Source organism: Drosophila serrata, unplaced genomic scaffold (genome assembly GCF_035046125.1).
Source record: "Drosophila serrata isolate PLE 108 unplaced genomic scaffold, ASM3504612v1 contig_382, whole genome shotgun sequence".
NCBI classification, from domain to species: Eukaryota; Metazoa; Arthropoda; class Insecta; order Diptera; family Drosophilidae; genus Drosophila; species Drosophila serrata.
In genome coordinates this window covers 834,017-857,908 of record NW_028257280.1, presented here as the reverse complement: position 1 = coordinate 857,908, position 23,892 = coordinate 834,017, and the positions used below count along the sequence as shown (strand labels likewise).

General features: G+C 43.2%; 2 protein-coding genes and 1 long non-coding RNA gene across 5 annotated transcripts in view; 2 read left to right on the top strand and 1 right to left on the bottom strand.

Annotated features, from left to right (window-relative positions):
• LOC147642537 (uncharacterized) overlaps positions 1 to 23,892 on the top strand; it is a 216,145-nt gene that overhangs the window by 83,393 nt on the left and 108,860 nt on the right. The window lies entirely within an intron of this gene.
• LOC110186390 (alpha-tocopherol transfer protein-like) lies at positions 9,731 to 12,517 on the top strand. 2 transcript variants are annotated; one of them, XM_086840067.1, is made up of 6 exons: positions 9,731 to 9,816; positions 9,872 to 10,165; positions 10,266 to 10,373; positions 11,805 to 11,949; positions 12,011 to 12,224; positions 12,279 to 12,517. In XM_086840067.1, exons 2-6 carry the CDS (start codon positions 9,891 to 9,893, stop codon positions 12,431 to 12,433), a joined length of 897 nt encoding a protein of 298 aa, XP_086696193.1. In that variant the 5' UTR covers positions 9,731 to 9,816; positions 9,872 to 9,890; the 3' UTR covers positions 12,434 to 12,517. The 2 variants fall into 2 exon arrangements, with proteins under 2 accessions (XP_086696193.1, XP_020811209.2); XM_020955550.2 differs by lacking the exon at positions 9,731 to 9,816 and having other exon boundaries at positions 9,859 to 10,165.
• Positions 12,502 to 21,186, bottom strand: Zmynd8 (Zinc finger MYND-type containing 8). Of its 2 annotated transcripts, none has more exons than XM_020955549.2 (9): positions 20,966 to 21,186; positions 20,729 to 20,870; positions 19,295 to 20,325; positions 19,075 to 19,241; positions 18,939 to 19,020; positions 16,902 to 17,082; positions 14,246 to 16,839; positions 13,290 to 14,189; positions 12,502 to 13,229 (listed from the first exon to the last, which is right to left on the bottom strand). In XM_020955549.2, exons 3-9 carry the CDS (start codon positions 20,315 to 20,317, stop codon positions 13,047 to 13,049), a joined length of 5,130 nt encoding a protein of 1,709 aa, XP_020811208.2. In that variant the 5' UTR covers positions 20,318 to 20,325; positions 20,729 to 20,870; positions 20,966 to 21,186; the 3' UTR covers positions 12,502 to 13,046. The 2 variants fall into 2 exon arrangements, with proteins under 2 accessions (XP_020811208.2, XP_086696172.1); XM_086840046.1 differs by having other exon boundaries at positions 19,295 to 20,320; positions 20,966 to 21,185.

Sequence of the window (23,892 nt, the reverse complement as noted above, 5' to 3'; positions counted from 1 at the left end):
CGTCTAGCTTTCTATTGTCTGATGATTGCCCAAAAAGAAAGAAGAGACGCAAGAAACGCTCGTGGGTTTTAACCCTACAAAATGCTGGGACTGGGACTGGGACTGGGACTGGAAATGGGAATGGGAATGGGAATGGGAACCCAAAAAATACAAAATAAAAAACCAAACCTGGCTCTCTCTGGCATTCCACCGGCTAGTATCTATGAGGATTTATAATGAGGCAATCTCTTGCCGAAAATGTCCAGAGAGAAGATATTCTTGTAGATTCTTTGATTCTTCGCAGCGAGGGTTTTTTTTCTGAGGGTCATTGACTTTCAAATTGTGGCCAAAAGGGATAGACATTGATTGCGTCTATGCGGTATTCCTATAATATGATTAATGGCCTCTATTCGTAACTAACTTTGGTAGAAGAGTTCCCATCAAAAGTCCTCAGAGGAGGAGCTGTAGATCAATTATAAGGTGATCAGGAATCCAGGTTCCCAGAAAGCCTCAAGAGATTACAAAATTAATTAACCATTTTTTTATTATTACTAAATGAAGGCAAAGTTTAAATGGCGAAAGTATCCAGTTTAAAGAATGACTTTTGTACACATTTTCCTTCATTTCCATACTAGTAATTTTTGAAGCTTTTCTCTGTAATTCATAATATCACATATATTTTATATTCCTCATTTTATATTTATACTTTAATTAAAATTAACTTTAAGAGTGCTTAGTTCTCAGAAGATTCTTTCTACTTTTTATAGTTTTTTAACTCTTAAGAATCCTCTTAAAACACTGAGTCTCATTCGAATGCATACTGTACAGTCTGTCATTAAAATCATGAACCAAACCAATAAAGTCACTTGACAAATTATGCAACAGGCTCGAAAAGCCCTACCTTTTCATAGTGACGAATCATGGGAAAATGTCAAATCAAAAGGGGTTGGGGTTAGGGTGGGAGTTGACTGGATGTTGTGAGTTGTGGGTTTCACTGTAACAGGTTCACGCACAGTGAACCGCACACAAATCCAGTGTCGAATCGGTGGAATGGGGATCGTAAATAAGTCACCGTAACGCCCTTGCCTAGGAGACCTCATTTAAATTCCATGTGAAAATTGCCATAAACCTATTTTGATTTTTGTACAGAGCCTTCACAGGGATAGAAAAATAATGTTACAACTTTTCCAAATGATAGAAATTATCAACAAACTGATAAATAACTTTATTTTTAAGTATACAAAATATCTAAACAATCTTATAAACCATTTTCAAAATTTATAGATAATCATGGAGAATTAATAATAGTTTGTATTTCATATTTGTTGTATATCCCATGTATATTGTTATAAGTTACTATATCTTTTGAATAAATACTTTAAATGCTTAAAAATTAAATAAAGGAAAGGTTTCTATATTATTTCTCTCATGTACATTTGAATTTCTATTATAACAAAAGACTGCTCAAAGCTTTGTTTATGAGATTTTTCATTGGTAAGTTTAATAAGGGATCTCTTGGCGATTGACGAGAGCCTCCCCCGAAACGGACAAAAACATTATTGTAATTATTCACCCCTGGCAGTCATGTGAAGGCATTTCCGCTGGCCTTTGTCCCGCTTCCACATCCACTTCCGTGTCCCCGTTCAAACGCTCTCTCCCACCCCCGAGGACCTGAGGGCTGACCCTCGGCTCGGCCAAGTGTCCGGAAATGAGATGCAAATATTATGTGGGACTCGGATCGGATCGACGGATCCTGCAGGGGCTCCTGCTCCCTCCCTCCCTTACAGTTGAGTGGACATGTCCAAGGAGCTGCTCCGGACGCATGAGGGTTGTTCAGGAGCTCATCTCCTGGCCTCTATGTGGCAAAAGATCCCTTTGGCAGGAGGGTAGAGTCTAAGAAAATCGTCTTGGCCCTCTGCACGTGTGTTTTCCACGGCATCGAAGAGAAGCAGAGGAGGAAAAGTAATGAAAATTGCATTGCTTGAGTGCGCTCAGAGCGCGTAATTTGGAACCCTAGATCATGCCCTATCTTTCCTTAGGATCTGGGGTGCCGTTTTAGTGGAAATTATGCAAAGTTGGGATCGGACACGGCATCGGGGATGGGTTCCTCAAGAAGTTATTTCGTTTTTCTTGGCCACAGGTGCCTCCTTATTTTCCTGGGAAAAACTCACCTTCGGGGAGGCACTTTAAACAATCATAAACAAAGTTATATATCCTAAAAGGTTTAAGAATAATTATTTACAACTTCCACTCTGTATCCAGAGTTCATCTCCGATCAGGAACTATACACTGCGAGATGTAGGTCAGCCGAGTCGTAATTGCAAGCACATGTCTTTCTAAGCTCTCCCAATCCCAATCCCAAGTCCGGCTGTCCGATTAAGAGATTTCCACGAGTCTAAGACCCAACTCCAAGCTGGATCCGGGGGGAGCGCTCATAATTTATCATCCTCGCTGGATGCTAACCCCTTGATCCAGGCCAGGGGTTCAGTGAACCCCAGAGAACAGATTCAATTTCCCATCACATCCCCATTCCATCATCCATTCCATGCCATGCCATGCTATGCCATCCAGCTCTATCTGTGTGTGTCCCTCTATCTCCAGAGCCAGACGAGGCTACACTGTTAATGGATGGCTGCCCCCCCTGCTCCAGCTGGAGGAGGAGGAGGAGGAGGAGCAGAGCTCCCGAGGAGATAGACCCAGAGCCAGAGAGGAGATAGATACATGGCACAATGAAGTGAGCTTGCAACGCGTGTCTCTCCCGGAAAAGCTGGAAAAGGGAGATGGCAGGGCAGGCTTCTGCTGCTCCAAATGGAAAAGAAAATAGTTCCAGATGGGTGAGCAAAGTCCACAAGAAGTGCATTCCCAAGAAAGACCCAATGGAATTCCTTATATATAGGTAGGAGTGTCCTGGAAACATATAAGTTCCTTAACTTAATTCATGTTTTCTTCTACTTTCTTATTGTTCCTGAAATGTTATTTCCTTGATTAATAACTTCTCTCTCCTCGAAAATCCTGTTTGTTGTTTTATCATTTGGCCAAGCATTCCTTTCCCATCGACTTTCTTCTGGCGCAAGTCCCCTCGAGAACTTCCTTTCTCGTGCTTTCTCTTCTGATCTCATTCGATTTCACCATCCGGCTGTTGAGTATCTTTCCTCGCTTCTCCCACTCTTTCCTTAATATATAACGTATATAGAATGTATCTGCCGCTTGGGTCCTTGAAGTCAAGTGCTTGCTTCCTTTTCCCGCCTTGGGACTCGTCTTGTTCTGGGCAGGAAATATTGAATTAATAATTATGGAGATAGGAGTTCTTGATATGCGCATATTTTACGATGCACTGTTGCCCCTCTCTGCCCCTAATTAGGGCGCGGCACATCTTCGTCTGCAGCGGCTGCGATCTCCTCAAGCGAGTCCAGCTGGGAGCGAGGGGTGACTTCCTATACTCCATATCCTAGCAGTGGCTTTTCTACAGGTTTTCCTACACAGAGAAAAAAGAAAAGAGAAGTGTTCAAAGAGGGTACTTATTTATGTATATGTATAGCTTATAGAGAAGCCATTCCATAGATCACTATATTATTGATATATAATCATTAAGTTATAACCTTTCTTTCATAGTTTAAAACATTCTATTCTATTTAAAGAACAATTATCTGATGATTACTATTTACTGTATGTAATGTAATATACAGTTTTCCTACCGTGTAGTGAAAAACCCAGTAAGTAAGGAAGCAACCACCAAGCCAGGGATGACAGTATTTAGATAGTCAAACGATCACTTCACACTATGGCGAACATGAAAAGGAAGAGGACCTGCTACCACTGAGATTCCACCACCATTACCTTGTTTACCTGTCTCCGGCGGAGGGTTGCTAGACCATCTAATTATCATTTTTCAACATTCAGGTGTCGCAGTCAGTCAGAGTCGGAGTCAAAGTGAAACTCATCAGGTGAACGAAGAGTCTTTCTTCCTTAAGGATTCCTTGACGCACGACTGATCGCAGACGAAGCGATCTTTTCCTTTGTTCGGGGTTTGGTATTTCTTACCCTCGTCCCTGTGACTGCTCCTGCTCCTGCTCCTGATGAGTATTATTTTTTATTTTGTGGAGGGTTCCTTGAGGCATTGTATTCCCTGCTCCTTTGTGCGATCGTTGAGTGGTTGGAATGGATGGATGGATGGTTGGATGGATCGCTGGTGTTGGATGGCTGGGCTTTGTCTGGCATTCTCACTTGTAACTGACTTTGCTTGGCTTTTCGAGGGCCAATCAGGGCTGGGAGCACAGAGAGAAAAAATGATATGAAAATGAAACCTTTGAATTTATTCAATTAAATAGAGAATGTTATTTGATGTTAATTAAGAAGCAGGTAAGGGTTTGGCTTCTAAGGTTTCCCTTTAAGTTTGTTGATTTTAAACAATGTATATATTTATTTATTAATTTTTTAAGAGTGCACCATGCAACCCTCTCTCCATTCCGAGTGTGTTACTGCTGCGGCATCCTGTTGCTTGCTGTTGCATGAAACAGGATGCCAACGAGCGTGTAATGCATAGTTACTTCCCCTTTCCCTCTCGCCGTGTAGTAATCTCTCTGCCTGCCAACCCACTCCATCCTTTTAGGGCCACACCCCCGCAAAGTGCATTCAACTGTTGCTATTTGATTTCCATTTCCATTTCCAATTCGAATGCACCGAAGGAAGCGATAATTGGCTGGATATTGCCTCTCTTCCTGTTTCGGCTGGGAACTGAACCAATTTAATGGCATTTTCAAATTAATAATGAGTATATTTCCCGAGGCATTCAAGGTTGCCAAGCCCCTAACGAAAAAAAAACCAAAAACTACCTTCTCGCTGCCCCGACAAAATACAAAAAAAAAGCACAAAACACGAACAGAAAAAAAAGCAAACAAATCAAAATCAATTTGTCAAGCGACACTTGCCACCGTAAATAAAACTTGGCAACACAAAAAGCGGCAGCAAGCAGCAACACCAACAGACATTCGAACGGCAATCAGAAATCAAAACAAAAACCGCTAAAATAACACAAAAAGAGCCAAAGAGCAGCCGCATTAAAAACGAAATACAAAAGAAGTAACACAAAAAAGGCGCGCATGCGCAAAACGAGTTTCGCAGAGATTTTTTCGGTGTCCGCGCAGCCACAGAGAACAATCGGATTCGTTTTTTTTGTTTTCGTTTTTGTTTTTATATTGTTTTTGTTGAGCCGGCTAGCGACGAGCGCGTGGTGACCATCGACCACCTCAACTCAATCCCAGTTACCAGAAACCATTATGCCACACTCCATATCCCTTTTAATTGTTGGAGAACTAGGAGGGGACCAGGAGGTGCTATTTAAGAGGACAGACAACACACTGGAGGAAGAGTTTTGGTAAGAGCAAATCAACTATAAAATAAACAAATAGATTTAACAAATTAACTTTTATTTTAAAAGGATCTTCTTCCAAAAATGTGATAGCAATGATAAAGGCTGCAACCGCAGAATCAGTAAAAATGTACCACCGGAAACGGAAATTGAGAACTTTCACTTCCCTCCTTCACAATCTTCTTCACAGAATTATGATTATACATATATCATATACATTTTATTTCTATAAACAATTTAATCCACATTTTTTGCTCTGTCAAAAAAATGAATCATCTCTCTCTCTAACCGATCGATGGACAATTGAATCGGACAAAAACCTTACCTCGACCAGGACAGGATCCGCTCTCCGATCTCGGGTGACGACCAGAGGGGACTGGACAATGGAGAGTGGGGATCCCCGGGGGAATATGCAAATTGTTGTAAGCCGACGCGACAACTTCATTTGTTCAACGGAGCAACCGGCGGCCAACGGAAACGCGACCGTTGGACGAGACAGGAAGGCGGGAGCTTGGTGGGGAGTGGAGGTACGGCTCCGGGACTGGGGCTGGGAATGGGGAGTGGTCTTCTGTAGCCACAGTCGACGGAGGAATGGGAGTGTGGCAGGCGAGCTGATGCACGTAGCCGGCCAAATTGAGGTTAAGTAATGCAGTCAAATGCGTGAAAAATGGCCAGAGAACAAATGCCAAATGGAGTTGGAGAAGAGAAACCCCGCTAAAGAAACTGGGCAGGGCCTCCAAGGTGGAGGAGAAGGAGCACGAGGAGGAGGAGGTGGCCAAAAGAGGCAACTTTACCCGTAGGACTCTCAGTGCGTGACGGCAACATGAAACAAGGCAACGCACGTTGCCAAAAAACGATGTTGTCACCACCATTGCCACGATCATTATCGCCTTCGTGGGGCCAACTTCATGATGGCCAACAAAAAACCTGATCCCCGGATTAGCATGTTGGCATTCCTGCGATTGATTTTTGCGTTTTTGGGTCACCATTTGCGAAAACTGACGATTGCCTGTCAATCGATGGTATTTGAGGTGCGTGGCCTTATCGTTTTGTGATCTTATACCTTTCCAAGGAATTTGACAGAGTGCATTTTCATCTTTTAGATTTTCCTAGATTTTAAGGTATAGAAAAGTCAGTTTTCAGTTGGGTTTGTTTTTAGTTGTTTAGTATTTTATAACTAGAACTTAGGATTAACAGTAAGATCTACGGAAATATTAACATATATGTACATATATTCTAAACTTTAAATATTTCAATATTGGTCTAGATATAAAAAAGCCTATATTACTAATTATTACCAATCTAATTCCTAAGGCTTATTGATATTGATCATTTATCTTCACCCCTCACTTCGTAATTTAAAACATTAATTAATAAACTATTAATAAAGAAAAACTATATATTTATAATCTTATAATAATAAAAGGATTCTTTGAACTATTAATTTCCATTTAATTTACTTATATTGTAACGTACAAGTACAGAAACTTATCTATATTAAGTGTGTTATGGAGAACAAATATGAGATAATTTTAAATAAAATTATCTTATAACTTCAGCACAGAAATGCATATATATATTTGTTTTATTTTAAAGACTGACCCACTTGTCGAATGCACCTGACCCCACGTGGCCGTCGAACTTGGATTGTGTCTCGCTTTTTGGGATGGATAATTAATTTCGGATTGGCACTTGGTCGGATCAGAAGGAGGAGGCTACTCGGAGGCTGACACCGTGACACCTGTGCCCAGGCTGCCCCTGGAGTCCGCTCGGAGACCGCTCCTGGAGCTGACCAAACTGGTTTCCAATATTAGCAGCAAACATTTGCTGTTTGCCGTTTGGCGTTTGCTCTTTGAGCGCGGCTTCTAATCCGTTTGGAATTTCAGACACGCCAAAGTGGCGCACCGGCTGTTTTAACTGAGCGGAGCATGCCACAGATGCACTGCGAGAAATACATCACTTGGGGCTGGTATTCAGCCCAGCATTTCCATATTTTTTAGTTGACTGGCTTAAGCCATGATTTTTTGTCTGTGCTTGCTCTTAGCCCCAGCCAAAGGCTGCCTAGCCAGGTTGGTCGTCCACTCGCTGGCCCGGATCACTTGGCCTGGCTTGGTTTTCTGGCTGGCTGGTTGGCTCTGTCCCCATGTCTCTCCGCGTCTCTCCGTCTGCTGTTGGCAAAATGTCAAGTGTCTGCCGCGGAAATGAGGCCGTTGTGGCAGCTAGACTTCACAGATAAAGACCAAGACGAAGAAGTTGCAGCAGCTCAAGGAATTAGCTACCGAGGAACTCGAATTGTGGCAACTTACTTGAAGCAGGCTATGAATACATAAGCCCATTGAGCAATTTATAAAAATATTTTAAATTATAATATATACTTGAATATCAGCCTCTTGTTTATAAGTTCACTTGAAGCACAAAAAGCTGAGCTCCTGCATATATTATATATTTTCGTTTTAAAAGTTTATAAGGTTTTATGGGACTGGTTCAGTGGCTTTATTATCAAAACCTCCATATATTAATATCAATCAGGAATTAATTAATGGCAAAATATATAAAATACAACAAGAAAGGAGACTTACTTTTGTAAGCCCAAGTTTATATACCCTATCAGTTTGCAAACTAATTATGGGATCGAATCAAAAATTGATCATAAATAAGCTTATATTTTCTGTATTCATTCTTTTAATACATATTTATAGGCATTTTTATATGACAAATTCTTCGCCAAATCAAAGTTTAAAAAAACTAATAACTAAGCAAAAAAGTCATTTATTTTTATTCGGAAACCATTCCTATGTTAGTTTTTGCGTCGTTTATAAATGTGCATACTTAATTTAAAATTTTAAAGTATTACAAATTTTCGCAATTTTTGACAATTTTAATGATGAAACCCCTTATAAAATTTTCAATTTTTTTAAAAAATTAAATTTTGCCCGGAAATAGCCAGATCGACTCGGATTTTCGTTCTGATCAAGAATATATATGATTTACAGGGTCGGAAATGACTTCTTCACTTAGATTCAAGCTTCTGACTAAAACTATAATACCATTTTTTGAGTTAATAATATCTATATTTTTATATGGCAATTTGTTCTACAAATCAAGGTTTAAAATACCATAACTAAGCCAAAACTGCGTTAATTTTGATTCTGAAACCATTCCTATGTTAGTTTTTGTTAGGGCTATAAATCTGCATACTTAATTTAACATTTAAAGGTATTACAAAATTTTCCAATTTTTGACAATTTTAATGATGTAACCCCTTATAAAATTTTCAAAATTTTGAAAAATTTAAATTTTGCTCAAATCTAGCTAGATCGACTCGGTTTTTCGTGCTGATCAAGAATATATGATTTACAGGGTCGGAAATAACTTCTTCACTTAGTTTCAAGCTTCTGACTAAAATTATAATACTTTGCAAGAGTATAAAAATCTAAGCTACCGACATGTATACAAACAATTTTAAATATTACAGTATACTTTAATATTATGTATACGCCCCGTGTACCGCTCTCTCACATCTCTTAGCCTTGTTTATGTCCATATATGTATAAACACATACGTATATGTATTTATTTGAAGAAAATAATTTCCTTTCGCCAGTCAAGCGTCACATTTTCGGATTTTGATGAAGGAGCTGAAATCTCTCGATCGGAGGCCGCGCTGGAGCACACGCCATGCGCCAATAATAATAACAGGCCTCGGGCCCGGCCTCTCGTCATGGATCGGCCGCCCAATCATTTGATCACATGTTATGTAATCCCAAAGAAAGGAAAAATAATAATAATAATAACCATTTGCGAGCCACCAGCGACTAGCGAATAACAACAAAAACATACTGCATTTTCACGCAGCCTGATGGTGAAGTGAAGTGAAAAGAGCCAACGGATGCACAGTAAAGAAATTAATAGTAATAGTGGAAAGAATTATTCCATACAAATCTAACTAAGGAGAGTAAAACAACGATCCCAAATTGTGTGCTTAAGGTCAGTTGCAATGAATGCCCCTCCGTAATGATAATACGATATCTTACCTATCATTTATAGCCTTGAATGACATTATAACTTTATTCGAAAGGGAGTAACTCAGCAAGGAAACATTTCCGACAGAATACATTCTATTTCTATATTAAAAACATTAATGTTTTTTATACTAATATAGCTATATATATTTTTTTCACGTGTGCGAAAGCCAGTTGTGAGTTTTTCCTAATAAAAATCACGGGGGAAATGTTGGAAAGAGGGGGACTTAGTCTGCGATTCGGCTAGCCAGCACACGCCAGTTCCAGTCCCAGCCCCCTAAAATCTCCAGTCCCGATCCCAACCCGATCCCATCGAGCACTTGAAATTGCATGCCGAATTCACAAGTCAGCCAACCAACCAGTTTCACTTGCGAAAGCAACCAGCTTCCATTTCCATTTCATTCGAGAGTCGACCGCCAAGTTGCCAAGTTGCGCTTAGAAATCAAAAGTAAATCCCGCTGTCCGGGCCAAAAATAAGATAAATAAATTAAAGTTAATAGTAGTTCCTGCCAAACCGAAGTAATGCGGGAAGCTGACTTGGAGGACCAGTACGAGAGGTTTCCGGCCATCAAGCGGTCGGAGGTGCAGAAGTTCGTGGAATGGATCCATGCCCAGCCGCACATCTCCGATAGGTTCTCCGAGGGCGAGGCGCTGCACTTCTTCCACGCCTGCCGCTACAGCATGGAGGTGGCCAAGCAGGTGCTGGACACCAATCTCACGGCCCGCACCCACCTGGATGAGTTCTTCGTCAATCTCGACAGCGAGCGGCCGGAAATTAGGCGCGCCATGAAAACGGTGTAGGTAGAAGCATCTTCCTGGCTGCAAGCTTTACGAAGATGGAAGATTCTTTAGTTTTTTAATTATTATTGTTTATATTTTACCCTCCTCGATCAACAGTTCTATTGTTCCACTGCCTGGATCCACTCCTGAGGGATATCGTGTGATTATCGGAAAACTAGATGACTTGAATGCCTCCAACTATAACTATGCGGATGTTATGAAGTTGTAAGTATGAGCAGAAAAGGATTTTGTAACTTCACGTAACTCCAAACTTGAGTCTGATCAAGAATATATATGTTTTATAAGGTCGAAAATGACTCCTCCACAGCGTTACAAGCTTTTTACTAAAAGAATTTTTTATTTTTATATGGCAATTTGGTCAACTAATCAAAGTTAAAAAAACTCATAACTTAGCCAAAAATGCAATAATTTTTGATCAGAAAGCTATTCTATGTTAGTTTTGGTTTGGTTTATTAATCTGCGTACTTCATTTGATATTTAAAAATATTACGAATTTTGACAATTTTATATATGTAATTTTCAATTTTTTGAAAAAATTAAATTTTGCTCGGACTTAGCCAGATCGACTTGGCTGTTCGTGCTGATCAAGAATATATATGATTTACAGGGTCGGCAATGATCCCTTCACATTGTTTTAAGCTTCTGACTAAAACTATATACCATTTTTTGAGTCAATAATATTTATATTTTTATATGGCAATTTGTTCTACAAATCAATGTTTAAAAATCCCATAACTAATCCAAAAATTCATTAATTTTAATTCGAAAACCACTCCTATGTTAGTTTTTGTTAGGCTTATAAATCTGCATACTTAATTTAACATTTACAAATTTACAAAATTGAGCAATTTTTGACAATTTTAATGATGTAACCCCTTATAAAATTTTAAATTTATCAAAAAAATTAAAATTTGCTCGGACCTAGCTAGATCGACTTGGTTTTTGATGCTGATCAAGAATATATATGACTTATAGGGTCGGAAATGACTCCTTCACATAGTTTTAAGCTTCTGATTAAAATTAAAATACCCTGCAAGGGTAAGAATGGTGATAGTAGATCCTAATTTGCTCCTCTTAAATCCTCTTCTGAAACTATCTACCATAGTTAGCTACTTATATATAATTAAAAACGCTTGTTCGAGTTGTAGTTTATTAATGACTAATAATTATTGTCCAAGTATTTGCACGTCATTTTTGTGGCGTGATTATGACAAGGCATTCGGAGCATGAAGAGATTTTGGGTAGCAGTATGTGCTGTGCTATCCCCGACTAAAACCTCAAACTTAATGCAACCGAAAGCACGCACAGCTCTCAGATTTAGCAATTCCAGCTTCGGAAATACAGAGTGAGATACACACTCGAGATACTGCGCCTTAATCTGCTTGTGGCACTTATGACGATCATTATAATCTGCTGTATAATGGCAGTCAATTAAGAGTTAACAATTAAGCAGTACATAGTCTGTATATATGTTTAGCTGCTGGACGCGCACTAACTCGACATGATATTGTATTCCTATAATATAACTCCCAAAACTCGTAGTGCTTCTGTAGTAAATAAATCATTAAAATTCTGACTAAATTAAAACGTCACTTTAGAGTCATAATTGCATTTACTGTCCCCTGTATCTTACAGATACTGTATGGTATTTGACTATTGGATGTACGAGGATGGGATACAACCGGGCCACGTGATAGTGATCGACCTGAAGGGCACCTCCCTGGGCCATGTGGCTCGCATTGGTCTGCTGCAGATGAAGAAGTTCCTCTTTTATCTGCAGGTTAATATTTTTTAAAGTGAACTGCTGATAAGAAGGAAACCCAAGTAAAAATCTCTTTTAGGAAGCGGCAGCCATCAGATTGATAGGCTTTCACTTCATCAATATTGTTCCCTTCATGGACAAGATTCTGGCGTTGATGACGCCGTTTATGAAGAAGGAACTAACGAGCGTCCTGCATATGCACAGCGACATAAATGAGTTCTACAAGTTTGTGCCCAAGGAAATGATGCCCAAGGAATATGGAGGACAACTACAGGAAAGCAGTTTGGCCAAAGGTGGGTTCTCCATCGAAACCTTCTCGGACTAATGTTTACATGTTTCATGCACAGAGATCTATTACAAGAAACTACTCGATAATCGAAAGGAAATGCTGGAATTCGAGACGCGTCACCAGGTGAACGAAAAGCTAAGGCCCGGCAAGGCCAAGAATGCCTCCGATCTGTTTGGCATTGAGGGAAATTTCAAGAAACTGGACATTGATTGATACGTAGTGCTTTCTGTAGTACCTAGGAAAATTTGTGTTATTGGGGTTATAAATAAAATGTATTTTACTTCTTTTTAAATTAAACGCAAACATTTATTCAGTTTCCGCTTTTAGCTTGGCTTTAAATATACATAAAATGTATGTAATGTGGTGAGTGAAAACTATGACATGTACAATAATGCTTCATCAAATTGAGAATGACATGATCTTATCGCTATGATTTTCAAAAGTCCATCTTATGGGTTCTTACTGGCTAGGCGGCCTGTCTAGGTTATAGGTAAGACCGTCAATCTAAATCAACACATTCCAAGGACCTACACATACTGTTATCTTAACCCTATTATTATCTTTATACATATAAACCTGACCAAACGTAAACTTTCTGTGTATGTGCTACTCTGAGAGTACAAATTAACGTATTAGCTGCACGCCGTCGGGGGGGTCGAGAAATTAAAATATATAATAAGAGAAATAAGGATACGAATTTCAGACACTTGAATTAAAGGAGTTTCTCTGGAATATCATTGAAAATGTTGTATCCTGAATCACAGGCAGTCTTTCCGTTTTGGGGAAATCTTCCTCCTCCTTCGTTTCGCTTTCCGTTGTCAAAGATTCATGGGTGGAACACTTGGTTCATATGGTTGGGCCTCATGCCCGGGCTATTGGTGCTGTTTACCTGCCGAATCGTTGTGTTGTTCTGTCTGCGTGCCTTGGCCTTGGGCGCCGGCTGCTGCTTCTGATGCTGCTCCGCAATGAGGCCGTATGGCGCGCCACTAGGATTTATGGTGATGGGTAACTGGCAGAAGAGTAAAACCATTAGGAAAACTTTTAATTTCAGAGTGAACTTTGCACTTACGGGTATGTTGTAGCGCTGCACGGGCATGGGTTGCGCCACAGGCTTGGGATTGAAGTTGGCCGTGTTATTCTGTCGCTGAATGGCGCTGGGCATGAGGTGGGCCATGTGGTTTCCCGACGAGGAGGGGAGCATGGGATTAATGCTGTTATTTACTGTCGGCGTGGCCGTAACCGTATTTGTCACGGTACTGACCACTGGGCGTAAATATGTGCTGGAGGGCAGCTTCAGCAAAGTTGTATCCGGATTGGGGGGCGGCTGCTGGTTCATCATGGGATTCATCATGGGCGGCCACTTTTTACCTACTGGACCAGTGGCCACAGGTCCCGCCGGGGATGGACAGACGGCAGTCGTTGTCCTGACACTGGGAGTGGGAGGGGTATTGCCTGGAGGCGCTGGTGGCGTTGCCATCGTCGCCGCTTTGGACTTGGGCGAGCGCACATTCTCTACAACTGATGACGAGGATGTTGGAACTGCAGGCGAGAGCGGCACCTGTACGTTTACGGTCTGCCCACAGGTGGCCGAGTGCCTGGGCCAGTGCATCTGCTGGCAGGGATAATCGCAATACGAGGTGTTCCAGCAACAGTACAGCTGCGCCTCGCGCATGCAGTTGGCGCACCACTGTTTCTTCTTCGCCTCGTCCACGGCCCGCATCCGCTCGATGTTAGCCTGCTGGCGCAGCTCGCTGATCACGCGCCGGTGTTCCTGGTCCAGCGTCTTGCGCATCTCAGAGAGCATCAGTTCACTGGTCCGCTGCAAGTCCGTCAACTGGCGGTCGTAGTGCTGCTTTAAACGCTCGTTTTCGAGCGACAAGCCGGTGATGCGGGCTTGGAGAACACTCTGGTCTCCGGTGGCCATGTCACTAAGGGTGTCTTCGATGACGGAGATGAAGTAGTCTGTGATCTATGGGAAGAGAGTTTGCAAATGAGTTAGGAGTAATTGATATTTTTCCAACTCACCTTATGGGCATTTTCCTTTAGCTTCTGCGAGACGGGTCCTGCCTGTGAGGGATAAATGTGGGAGCCATCCGACTGAAGCGGCCCGCCAGGACGTGCTACCAGCTTGGGCGGCCCAGAGCGCAGCAGCATCTCACTCATGGCCGTGGCCATGCCAGGGGTTATGGGATCATTCGAATGGGATTCACTAACCAGGCTTGGTTCATGGCTTGACCTTCCGTTCAAAGCGCTGGCTAAAAGTCCACCCGCCATGTCTCCTCCACCGTTTCCTTGGGCTGCTGCGGACGTGGAGGGCATGGCCGAAAAGCTTAGGCCAGCTAAGGGTGGCACAGATATGGCGCTTGCGGGTTGCGTGGGCATGGACACCGAGGAAGGCGCTGGCAGCAGCGAGGCGGCTGTGCTCTGCAAGGTGCTCTTGGAAACGGCTCTCAGGGGCGGCACCGGTATGGTCATGGGATTGTGCGGATTGCAGTTGTTTGCTTGCTCCACGGGTATTACCACCATGTTGGATCTGAGAAGACTCGATGTTGTGGTGGTATTGGCCGGTGGGGCCCCGGGTGATGAGCTAGGATTGGGTATAGCCCGGTCGGTCTTTACACGGAATTGCTGCTGCTGCTGCGGTGCCTGACCTGGAGCTGGAGACGACTTACTCTTTGATTGGCCCTGCGGTGGCGGCGCCAGGGCTGGCTTGGTAACCCCATAAGTGCCACTTGACTTGGGCGAAAGCGACTCCGTTGATGGTGCGGATGGGACAAAAGATGGCACTGGCGAGAGAGCCGGCGATGATGCTTGTGCGCCACGACGCTTGGCGGTGGAGTCCATGGACTTGCCTCCCTGCTTTTGGCTCAATTTTTGGATGGTCGTATCGCCCACATGACGCACAGGGGCTTCCGTAATGGTTGTCTCCTCACGTCCGGCCTCTACGTAGGGTCGCGAGGGCAAGGAAGGAGGCGGTGGCGGGGGCATGGGTTGTGGCATCGGCGGAAGCGCTTCCAGCCTCTGACTTACACTGGCCTGATGTTGCTGTGGCAGCTGATCTTCCTCCATCTCATCCTCGCTGAGAATCTCTTCTTTGATTTTAATATTCTCGGGAAGGGGAGTTTCTATGTGTTCGGGCTGAGGAGCAGTTGGCACGGGTGATGGCTCCGGTTGTGCCAGCTGCTCTGGCTCTGGTACGGGAAGCTGCAGAGTGGCTTCATCCTCCTCTGGATCCGACATGATCTCCGTTTTGATCTCTACAAACGGAATCACTTTCTTAATGAGTTGCTGTTGTTGACGCTCAACGTCGGACTGTTTCCGGGCTTGATTGCGCTCCGGTGCCTTTGGCTTGGCCACCGGTGGAGAAGTAGGAAGGGGCGCTGCTGCCGGAGGAGGCGGTTCTGCTTCTGGAGGAGGTGGTGCTGCCACTGGTGCTGCCTCTGGGGCAGCCGCCACTGCCTGCTGCTGATCGCGTGGTATCTTGGTGATGGTCACCCCTTGGCGACGTCTGACCAGCTCCACCACAGAAACCACGGAGGCGGGAGAACCTTCTGGAGCTTTTGCCGTGTGTTTCTCAGAAGATTTCTCTACTCTGCTTGGTTCTGGAGACTTGCATGGCTTTTTAACAACTTCTCTTTGTTCTGCTGCCACTTCCTGATCCTGTTCCTGATGCTTCTTGGCATGTTTGACTTTGCGTTTGTGGTCACTGGACTCACTAGTGCAGCTGGCATCGCTTAGGGAATGTTTGCGCTTGGCGGGCACAGCCGGAGCTGTTGCTTCCAGTGCTGGAACTGGTGATGGTTCTGCTCTTTGTAATGGTGCCTCTACAGAGCTTGACGTAGTTTTCGCAGCCAGTGATTTTCGCTTGAGCAGCACCTTGCACCGGGAGTCGCTTAGGGACTCACCGGATCTGGATATGACCTCATAGTTGTTGCTCTTATTAAGCTTGGGATGTGGGTCACTTGATGCTACAGCTTCCGGCGCTTCTGGAGGCTTCTTCACGGGGCTGCATGACTGATCCGATTCATTGCCAGACTCTGTGGTCTTGGTCTTCTTCACTATGGACAACTTATCGTCGGCTGTCTTGCGGATAAGGAACTGCAACGGCGTTTTATTGGCCGGCTCCAGTTCCCGATCAATGGCTTCATACACGCCCGGCATCATCTGCTCCAGCTGCTGTTGCTCCTCCAGCGGGTCGTAGGCTGTGCGATATTCGGCATAGCAGAAGGCCCCGATCTTCATCTTTATATTCTCAATGTGGACCTCGACTTCACGAACGCATTCTGCCAGATCCCTTGCCGATCTTCGACTGGTTTGGGTATTCGGATTCTGGGCGGAGTACAGGAAGCAATCCTTGACGGGGACAAAGGCTCGATCGTGCTTGCCAAAGAAGCGGACATTAACGAGCGTAGAGTTCGATACACCCATCGCCTTGGCCGGCCAGTAGGGGAAGCCCTTCAGCTTGGCCCAGAGCAGCAGGTGGGGATGCCGGCAGACCTTCACGAACCACTCGTCGCTGGAGTTGGCGTTCAGATAGCACTCCGGGCAGGTGTCGATCTCGTTGGCCTCCTGGCGACAGACCTTCACCACCGCCTTCGAAGCCTGTTCCACCTTCACATCTGTAGAAAGATTTATAGAATGAATAGGATTTCGAAATGATACTATATCATCCTCCACTTACCGCCAGTGTCCATGATCAGGGCGTTGTGCTGGATCCATTTGACCTCGCTGAGGAACTCCTCGGTGCTCTGGTAAGCTCCGCGGCGGATGCACTCCGCCAGGCTGGCGAAGCTAACGGGATTTACAAAGTACTTCTTGTACGTCAGCGGGAAGACCTCTTGCGGCGAACGGAGCTTATGGGCCTGCAAGAGGAGATACAAAAAGAGAGGCGAAATCGTGAGCGAGGGTTGTAAATTCGCCGCACGGCGGAGAGAGCGCCAAGCGTCTATCGCTTGCAAACAAGTTTGCCGCAGACCAAGAGCCCCCATTTCCCTCACACACACACATGTGTACATATACGGGAATACGAATATGTATGGAACTCTGAAGGCCAAGGAAAGGGAATGACGGGAAGGCAAATATAAATTACTTCTAGAAGCTCTTCTTCTCTTGTTGCGTTCTTCCTGTTTCGCTTGTACTCGAACCATGGTCTCCAACGGAGAAACCACAGATACATAGATATGGATTCTCTTTTAGCAAAAACCATCGCAGCTATAGCATATGTATACAGACAGCAGCGGTCATTACATTAGTATTATACAGCAAATTACGTAACATTACGTACATTTTTAAATCAAATTATTAAAAATGATCTAATGTCTAAACACATAAACCAGTTAAAGCTAATATTTTATCTGACATTTCCTAATTAAATGTTTCTTTGTAGGATCACTAGTATTTTAACGACGATTGTAAGCATAAACAATGGTCTCCACTTGTACATATTTTATCCAGTCTCCGCTTCGCCAGCCTTGTGTAATTGTTTTTAATGCTTTACGCTGGCCGAGCGGCCATAGCATTAAATTAATTAATTAAATAATTCCCCGAGATTAACATATTAAGCATATATAACGAGAGAAAGCTTTTTCACAGTAATTCACTTAAATTTAATGGGTTAATGTCTCAAAGCCGCATTCCTTTGGCTTCTTTAAGGAAAAAAGCAAAATTATAACCCATGAGAGAGAGTTCTTAAAATATATGCCATAAATATTATGTCATAATGCAAATTGCAAAAACAACTAAAAAAAAAAAAACAAAAATATTTAGGTAAAATATACTATTACTTTTCAGAGGGGCGGAAATAATTGTTCATAGGCTCATTTACATCGAAAAAGTAAAGGTTTTTAATCCTATAGTTCACTTTCAGCAGATCGAACAGTGGATGAATCGATCTGACTGTATTTACTTATGGTTCAGAGACATTAAACCTCATTATCGTGTATGTACATACATATGAGACCCTCGCGAGTACAAGTACAAGTACGAGTGAGTACCCATACAGCCATCCATTAGCCACGCGAGCACGCCTTTGGCAACGGGCAGATAAGTGAATGGAGAGCACAGACCACGTGAGCCGTGGAATAATAGCTCCAACTAACGCTTAACACAGGTCGCAACAATAGATAGATTGTGCTTACTGCACCGAAGCTAAAGCTGAAAATGGAGCTGTGGCTGTGGGTCTAGCCTCGTAAAAGGTCAAGGGAAACACGAAACCCCATACCCGGGCGTAGAAGCAACGAGACTTTCAGGTGTCTATCTATAGGAAAGAGACCTCGTGGACGAGCGAGTGGAGGCGTAGAGAGCGCAACAACACAGACCCATATCGAGGTACACCTGCGGTCGCATTAATGGCATGAAGACGATGCAAATGTTACCCTTAAAATAGAAAATGATTTACTTGGATTATTGATTTTATACTACATATTGTTTTCATCATTTACGAAGTATCTATTAAACGAGATAATTAGTGATATCTTTTTTATCAAAAAGACAGACATTAGAGAGCAGAAAAATCACCAGAAACTGGTAGGGATCGTAGAGAATTCAGATTTATATGCTTCTATTAATTTGACCGCAAGTACGCAGCTGCCTGCCTGAAAAATATTTTCGCTTGTTTTCTGCTAAAATGCGCTGCTGAAGATAATGAAATCTCGAACGGGAAACAAGATACACTACATATAAAGCCCCGATGGCCTGATTTTCCCGGCATGCTACTCACCCCACGCACGTGCTTCATGCGCTCCAGGGCAAAGAAGAGCAGCTGGCTTAGCAGATCCACGGAGACATCGTTGCGTCGCAGCCTGCCAAGAAAGCATATAGATTAGGGGATCAAGGAAGCCATGGACTATATTTACCTCTTCGGCGCTGCCTCGATTGATTGGCATTCGGGACACTTCCAGGATGAGTCGAACTTGGTGGTGGCTGGTCGCACACAGTAGGTGTGAAAGGATCGCAGACACTTAGAGCAGGGCATAAGCTGGCCGCATTCCCGGCACTTCCAGCAGAAGGGATCCCAGCCATCCTAGAGAACGAACAGGGAATTAGGTAACTGCAATTAGTAAAAAACCGACTTACCATGGGCGGCGCCTGCCAAATGAGTCGCAGTCGATCGGCCACCTGTTCTTCCTCCTGGTTTTCAGCAGAGTCCGCCCGGTTTTCCGAGAAGGTCGAGTTGTGGGTTGCTAGATCGCTAGCGGACCAATCGGCTTCCACATCCACTTCGTTTGCAGTGTTTAGTGTCAGCTCCGTTTCCGGGTCATCGGTCATGACGCTGTCCAGGAAGGCACTGTGCTTCTTGGCAAAGTCATCGTTTTCGCTGCGTAAGTTGCTTCTCCTCGGCAACCGATCCTCGTTGCTCACGGACAGGGTTTTGCTGCGAGATCGGGTGCGGTCGAACACGCTGCTCATCGGTGGCGGGTTGCTATTGCTATCCTCCACATGCAGCTCATCGCAGGCCATCGATCGGCCTCGTGCCATGCGGGACTTGTCATCATCTTGCCAATCATCATCAGAGTCCCAATTAGGAGCGGGTATGCTCTTGCTCCTTTTCAGGGCCGACTTGCGCAACTTTTTCTCCCTTTTGGCCTCCAAGTTCAAGCTGCGGGAGAGCTCCACCCTCGCTATCGGAGCGTCGAGCGGTTCGGGAACATATCGAGACTTACGGCGCTTCAACTTGGAGACTTCGGAAACGAAGTTGGTCAGCACCTCGGATTCGATATGCGAACGCTGCAAGGCAATCATCTCCTTGGGAACCTTGCTCGACTTGTTGTTGGGCGTTGAGGTGCGTTGGACATGCTGCACCTGAGGTTGAACTTTGGTGAGCTTCATGGTCAGGGAGGAGCCGACATTGGCATTCGAGGGACTTGAGTTGGAAGAGTTGCTGCTGCCGTTGGCGGATCCTGGTGGTGCACTGACCACATACTTTTGTCGCTTGCTGGGCATGCTGCTGCTGACTCCCGTCTCCATGTCGTTGTTGTCACCCAGAGGAGAGGCCTGCAGCTGCGGCTGGGGGCTATCGATGGCGGATAGGGCTTCAAAGTCCGGACGGGGAATGGATTTAACGCTGTCCCCGCTGCTGTCACTGCTATCCGTTTCCATGCTCTGTGCTAGATTATAATAAAATATCGAAAAATATCACATAAAATATCAATGTTGTCGAAAAATTATACAAATGTCTATGGATTTGACTTGATTTCCTTTTCTATGAGGAGAGAGCACTCAAAGGCTGAAAACAGGTTTTCTGATATTCGAAGTTAAGTTACACTATCACCGGATCGATTTGGCCGATAAATTTGCGAATAATTCAAAGTGAAACACCGGATGTCTTCTCAAGCAATGTGACGAATTCGCCAAATGGCAGTTCTGCAAATGCAAAGTGCTTTTGCTCTTTGCTTTGTTTTTCTTTCCCCTTTTATTTTGCGTCACATACGCAACTTCGGCGAGTGGCATTCGCTGGTTCTGGATTTAATGGGTTTGCATGGCATTCCTCTCTCTCTCTCTCTCTCTTACCTAGCTCCGGGCGTCGTTCGAGGGAGACCTCACTGTGGCAGCAGCTCGTGCATTGCGGCAAACCGGAACGGGAATGGTAACGATTTCAGGGGCACCTCTACAAACAACTGGCCATCGCTACTCCCAGGAGATTGATCCAGATCTGCCAAAGAAAAGATAAATTCAGTGTGTTGTTCTGCGAAAAGGACGGGCGGGGGCAGCGGCCAGCGGGAGTGCAGCGGAATCTCTTTGGCTTACCAATTTCTTTTCGAGAATTCTCCGCCTTCAGCCGTCGCAGTTTGTTGCCACCTGCAGGGCACCGGATCGTGGGGCTTCCGGTGACGATGATAACCCCGATTGCAGACGCTCTCCTGGTTTAATTGATGATTCTTTCGGAAAATTGGCGCAGCTGCTCAACAAAAAAAAACATCCTAGTGTGATAGCAACTGCGACTGGCGGAAAATACCAAACCCGAATTCGCCGTTGTGTGTGCGTTTTTCGCCGTCACTTGTTTTGCGCTCTCTTTGCCCGGCCGCTAACTGCTCTCTGGAACTACTTCGCCGCCGCCGCTTGTTGCTCTCTCACTCTCTCTCTCTACTTCTGTCAGATGAGCGTTTTAAATATTAATTAATTAATTAACAGCATTTGTGTTTAAATATTTTATCAATGCAGCATCTTGCCGGTTTGGATTATGTTAAACAGGAAAATTGCTTTAGTAACATATGCCAGTCGCAGCAACGGCGTAACTTATATTATTTGCGAATAAATTATATTAAAAATATTTTATTCAACTTGTAAATTGTAAACGCAATATGTACCTTTAGTAATGAACTACAAATCGAAGTCGAACAACTTTCTAAATGGAAAGCATTTAGAGACACTTACCTAATTTATTATAGCCTTGTAGGGTATTATAATTTTAGTCAGAAGCTTAAAACTACATGAAGGAGTCATTTCCGACCCTGTAAATCATATATATTCTTGATCAGCACGAAAAGCCGAGTCGATCTGGCTACGTTTCAGCAAAATTTAATTTTTTAAAAAAATTGAAAATTTTATAAGGGGTTACATCATTAAAATTGTCAAAAATTGCGAAAATTTGTAATATTTTTAAATTTTAAATAAAGTATGCAGATTTATAAACGACGCAAACACTAACATAGGAATAATTTCCGAATTAAAATTAATGCATTTTTGGCTTAGTTATGATATTTTTAAACCTTGATTTGTCGTATAAAAAAAATCATAGATAGGAATTCAAAGAGTATGGATATTTCGACCATTCCGATCCTTTAATTCAATTGCAAACTTCAACTTTTTTATCATATTATTCTAAGCTCAATAGTAAAACGATATAAACACTTTATGTTCCAGTTCATAAACCATAAAATTTCTGTTTAGCGCAAAATATACATAAAAAAAATATACAGCATTAATCATTCATTAATACTCAGAGACTTAATCAAGTTGAAAAAAGAGGAGAGCTGCCTTGCAGGTGCATCAACAAGGCCTCAATAATTAATGCATTTACATTATTAATGCGTCTATGAAGAGAGCTCTGAAATTTACAACAAGTCTGGGATTAGATTGGAAAGCACCGGAGGCCATTAAAATAAATCAGGACAAATAATACAACATAGATATATGTTTAGTTTAGGGTGGGGGGAGAGGGCATGCATCATAATTTGAGGTAATTAAGTTCGGTTTTGTGCGATGATCTCGCCTAATTTGGGCCTTCTGAACATAATAATAATAATAAGCTAAATAATGACCCCGAAATGCATTACCATTTCCATGAATTTATAATGGTGCAAATAACCTTGAAACTACCATAAATCATTGGGCAGCAGCAGCCGTTTCAGGAAGACTCTTCTTTTATGGCGATTCGAGAGTTTAATTAAAATTAAAAGGCTCCGGCAAGGAGTCCCGACTAGATATAACCAAGCTGGCTGGCAGGTAAACAAGTTATGAATCCCATTACATAAACCATTTCCCCGGCTGACAATCCCACCAACCGGGAGGGAGCCCAAAGTGGGTGGGTGGGTGGCATAGCAGCCCAAGGACTCCTAGGACGATGGCTGAACTTCTACAAACGGTTTTCATATATTCATGGCAAATTATAATGCTGCGAGGGTATAAAATGCGACGAAGAAAGACAAAAGTTGGCCCATTCATAAGGGTCACACTCGGGCGGGCACCGATTCGCCCCGGAACCCCACTTAACCCCCACCCAACATAACATATCCACCTCCTCCGCCCCCTCCTTGGTGGATCCAAAATAGCGACAATGTTGGCCCGCTGCTGGCCACGTGTAAACATGCATCTCCATATATCAATAAATTGAGATTACTTACATAATTTGTATTCCAAAATCCAAAAAACTGTTAAAAAAGTTGCCTTGCCTTTTTCATACGATTGTGTGTGCCAAGGTTGTGTGTGCGGTGTGTGTGCGGTGTGTGTGTGTGCAGTACACGAGTACATTGTGGAAAAAGTTTTCCTTTTTTTCGAGTGTGAGTGGCTATGGCTGTTGGGGAGTTTTCCTCTGGGAGCAATTCGGTTAATATTCCGAACATAAATTTGCAAAGGAACCACTTTAATCAATGGCCAGGTAGGGCCAACTAGGGGACGGGCAACAGGATACGGATAGGGCAATGGGATCAAAGGGTCCTGCTCCTGGTTCAGACATCGAAGGTGCATTGCACCATTAAGCGGCAGTATTGATTTGCCTTTGCGGAACAATAAGAGTGCAGAAAGGATTCAATACTGCCTCATCGAATTCATTCGATGAAGGATGAGTAGGTTAAATAATATTGTATATTTCAAGGTGTTGGAAATTAACAAGTAAAAAAGGTTTAAATTTAAAGTAATGTTTATAGTAACTATTAACTAGAATATTATAATTTAGTGTTGGTTTAAGTTTTAACCAATAATGATTTCTATAATTGTTGCGTATCAAAATATACTTCAATATCTATTTAAGCAAATAACAAGTTGTGTAGTGAAAACTTCTCTTTAATTTATTAAAAACTACTATCTAGTTTACCTGAACTATCAATGTATATATATTCTTTTTACCGTACCTTGTACTCTATTTTCTGCTATTTGTTTTGAACAAATAATACCATCGCTTGGCCATCACCGGCGGCAGGCATAAAATGCCGAGCACTCCGACTGGCCATGGGCTG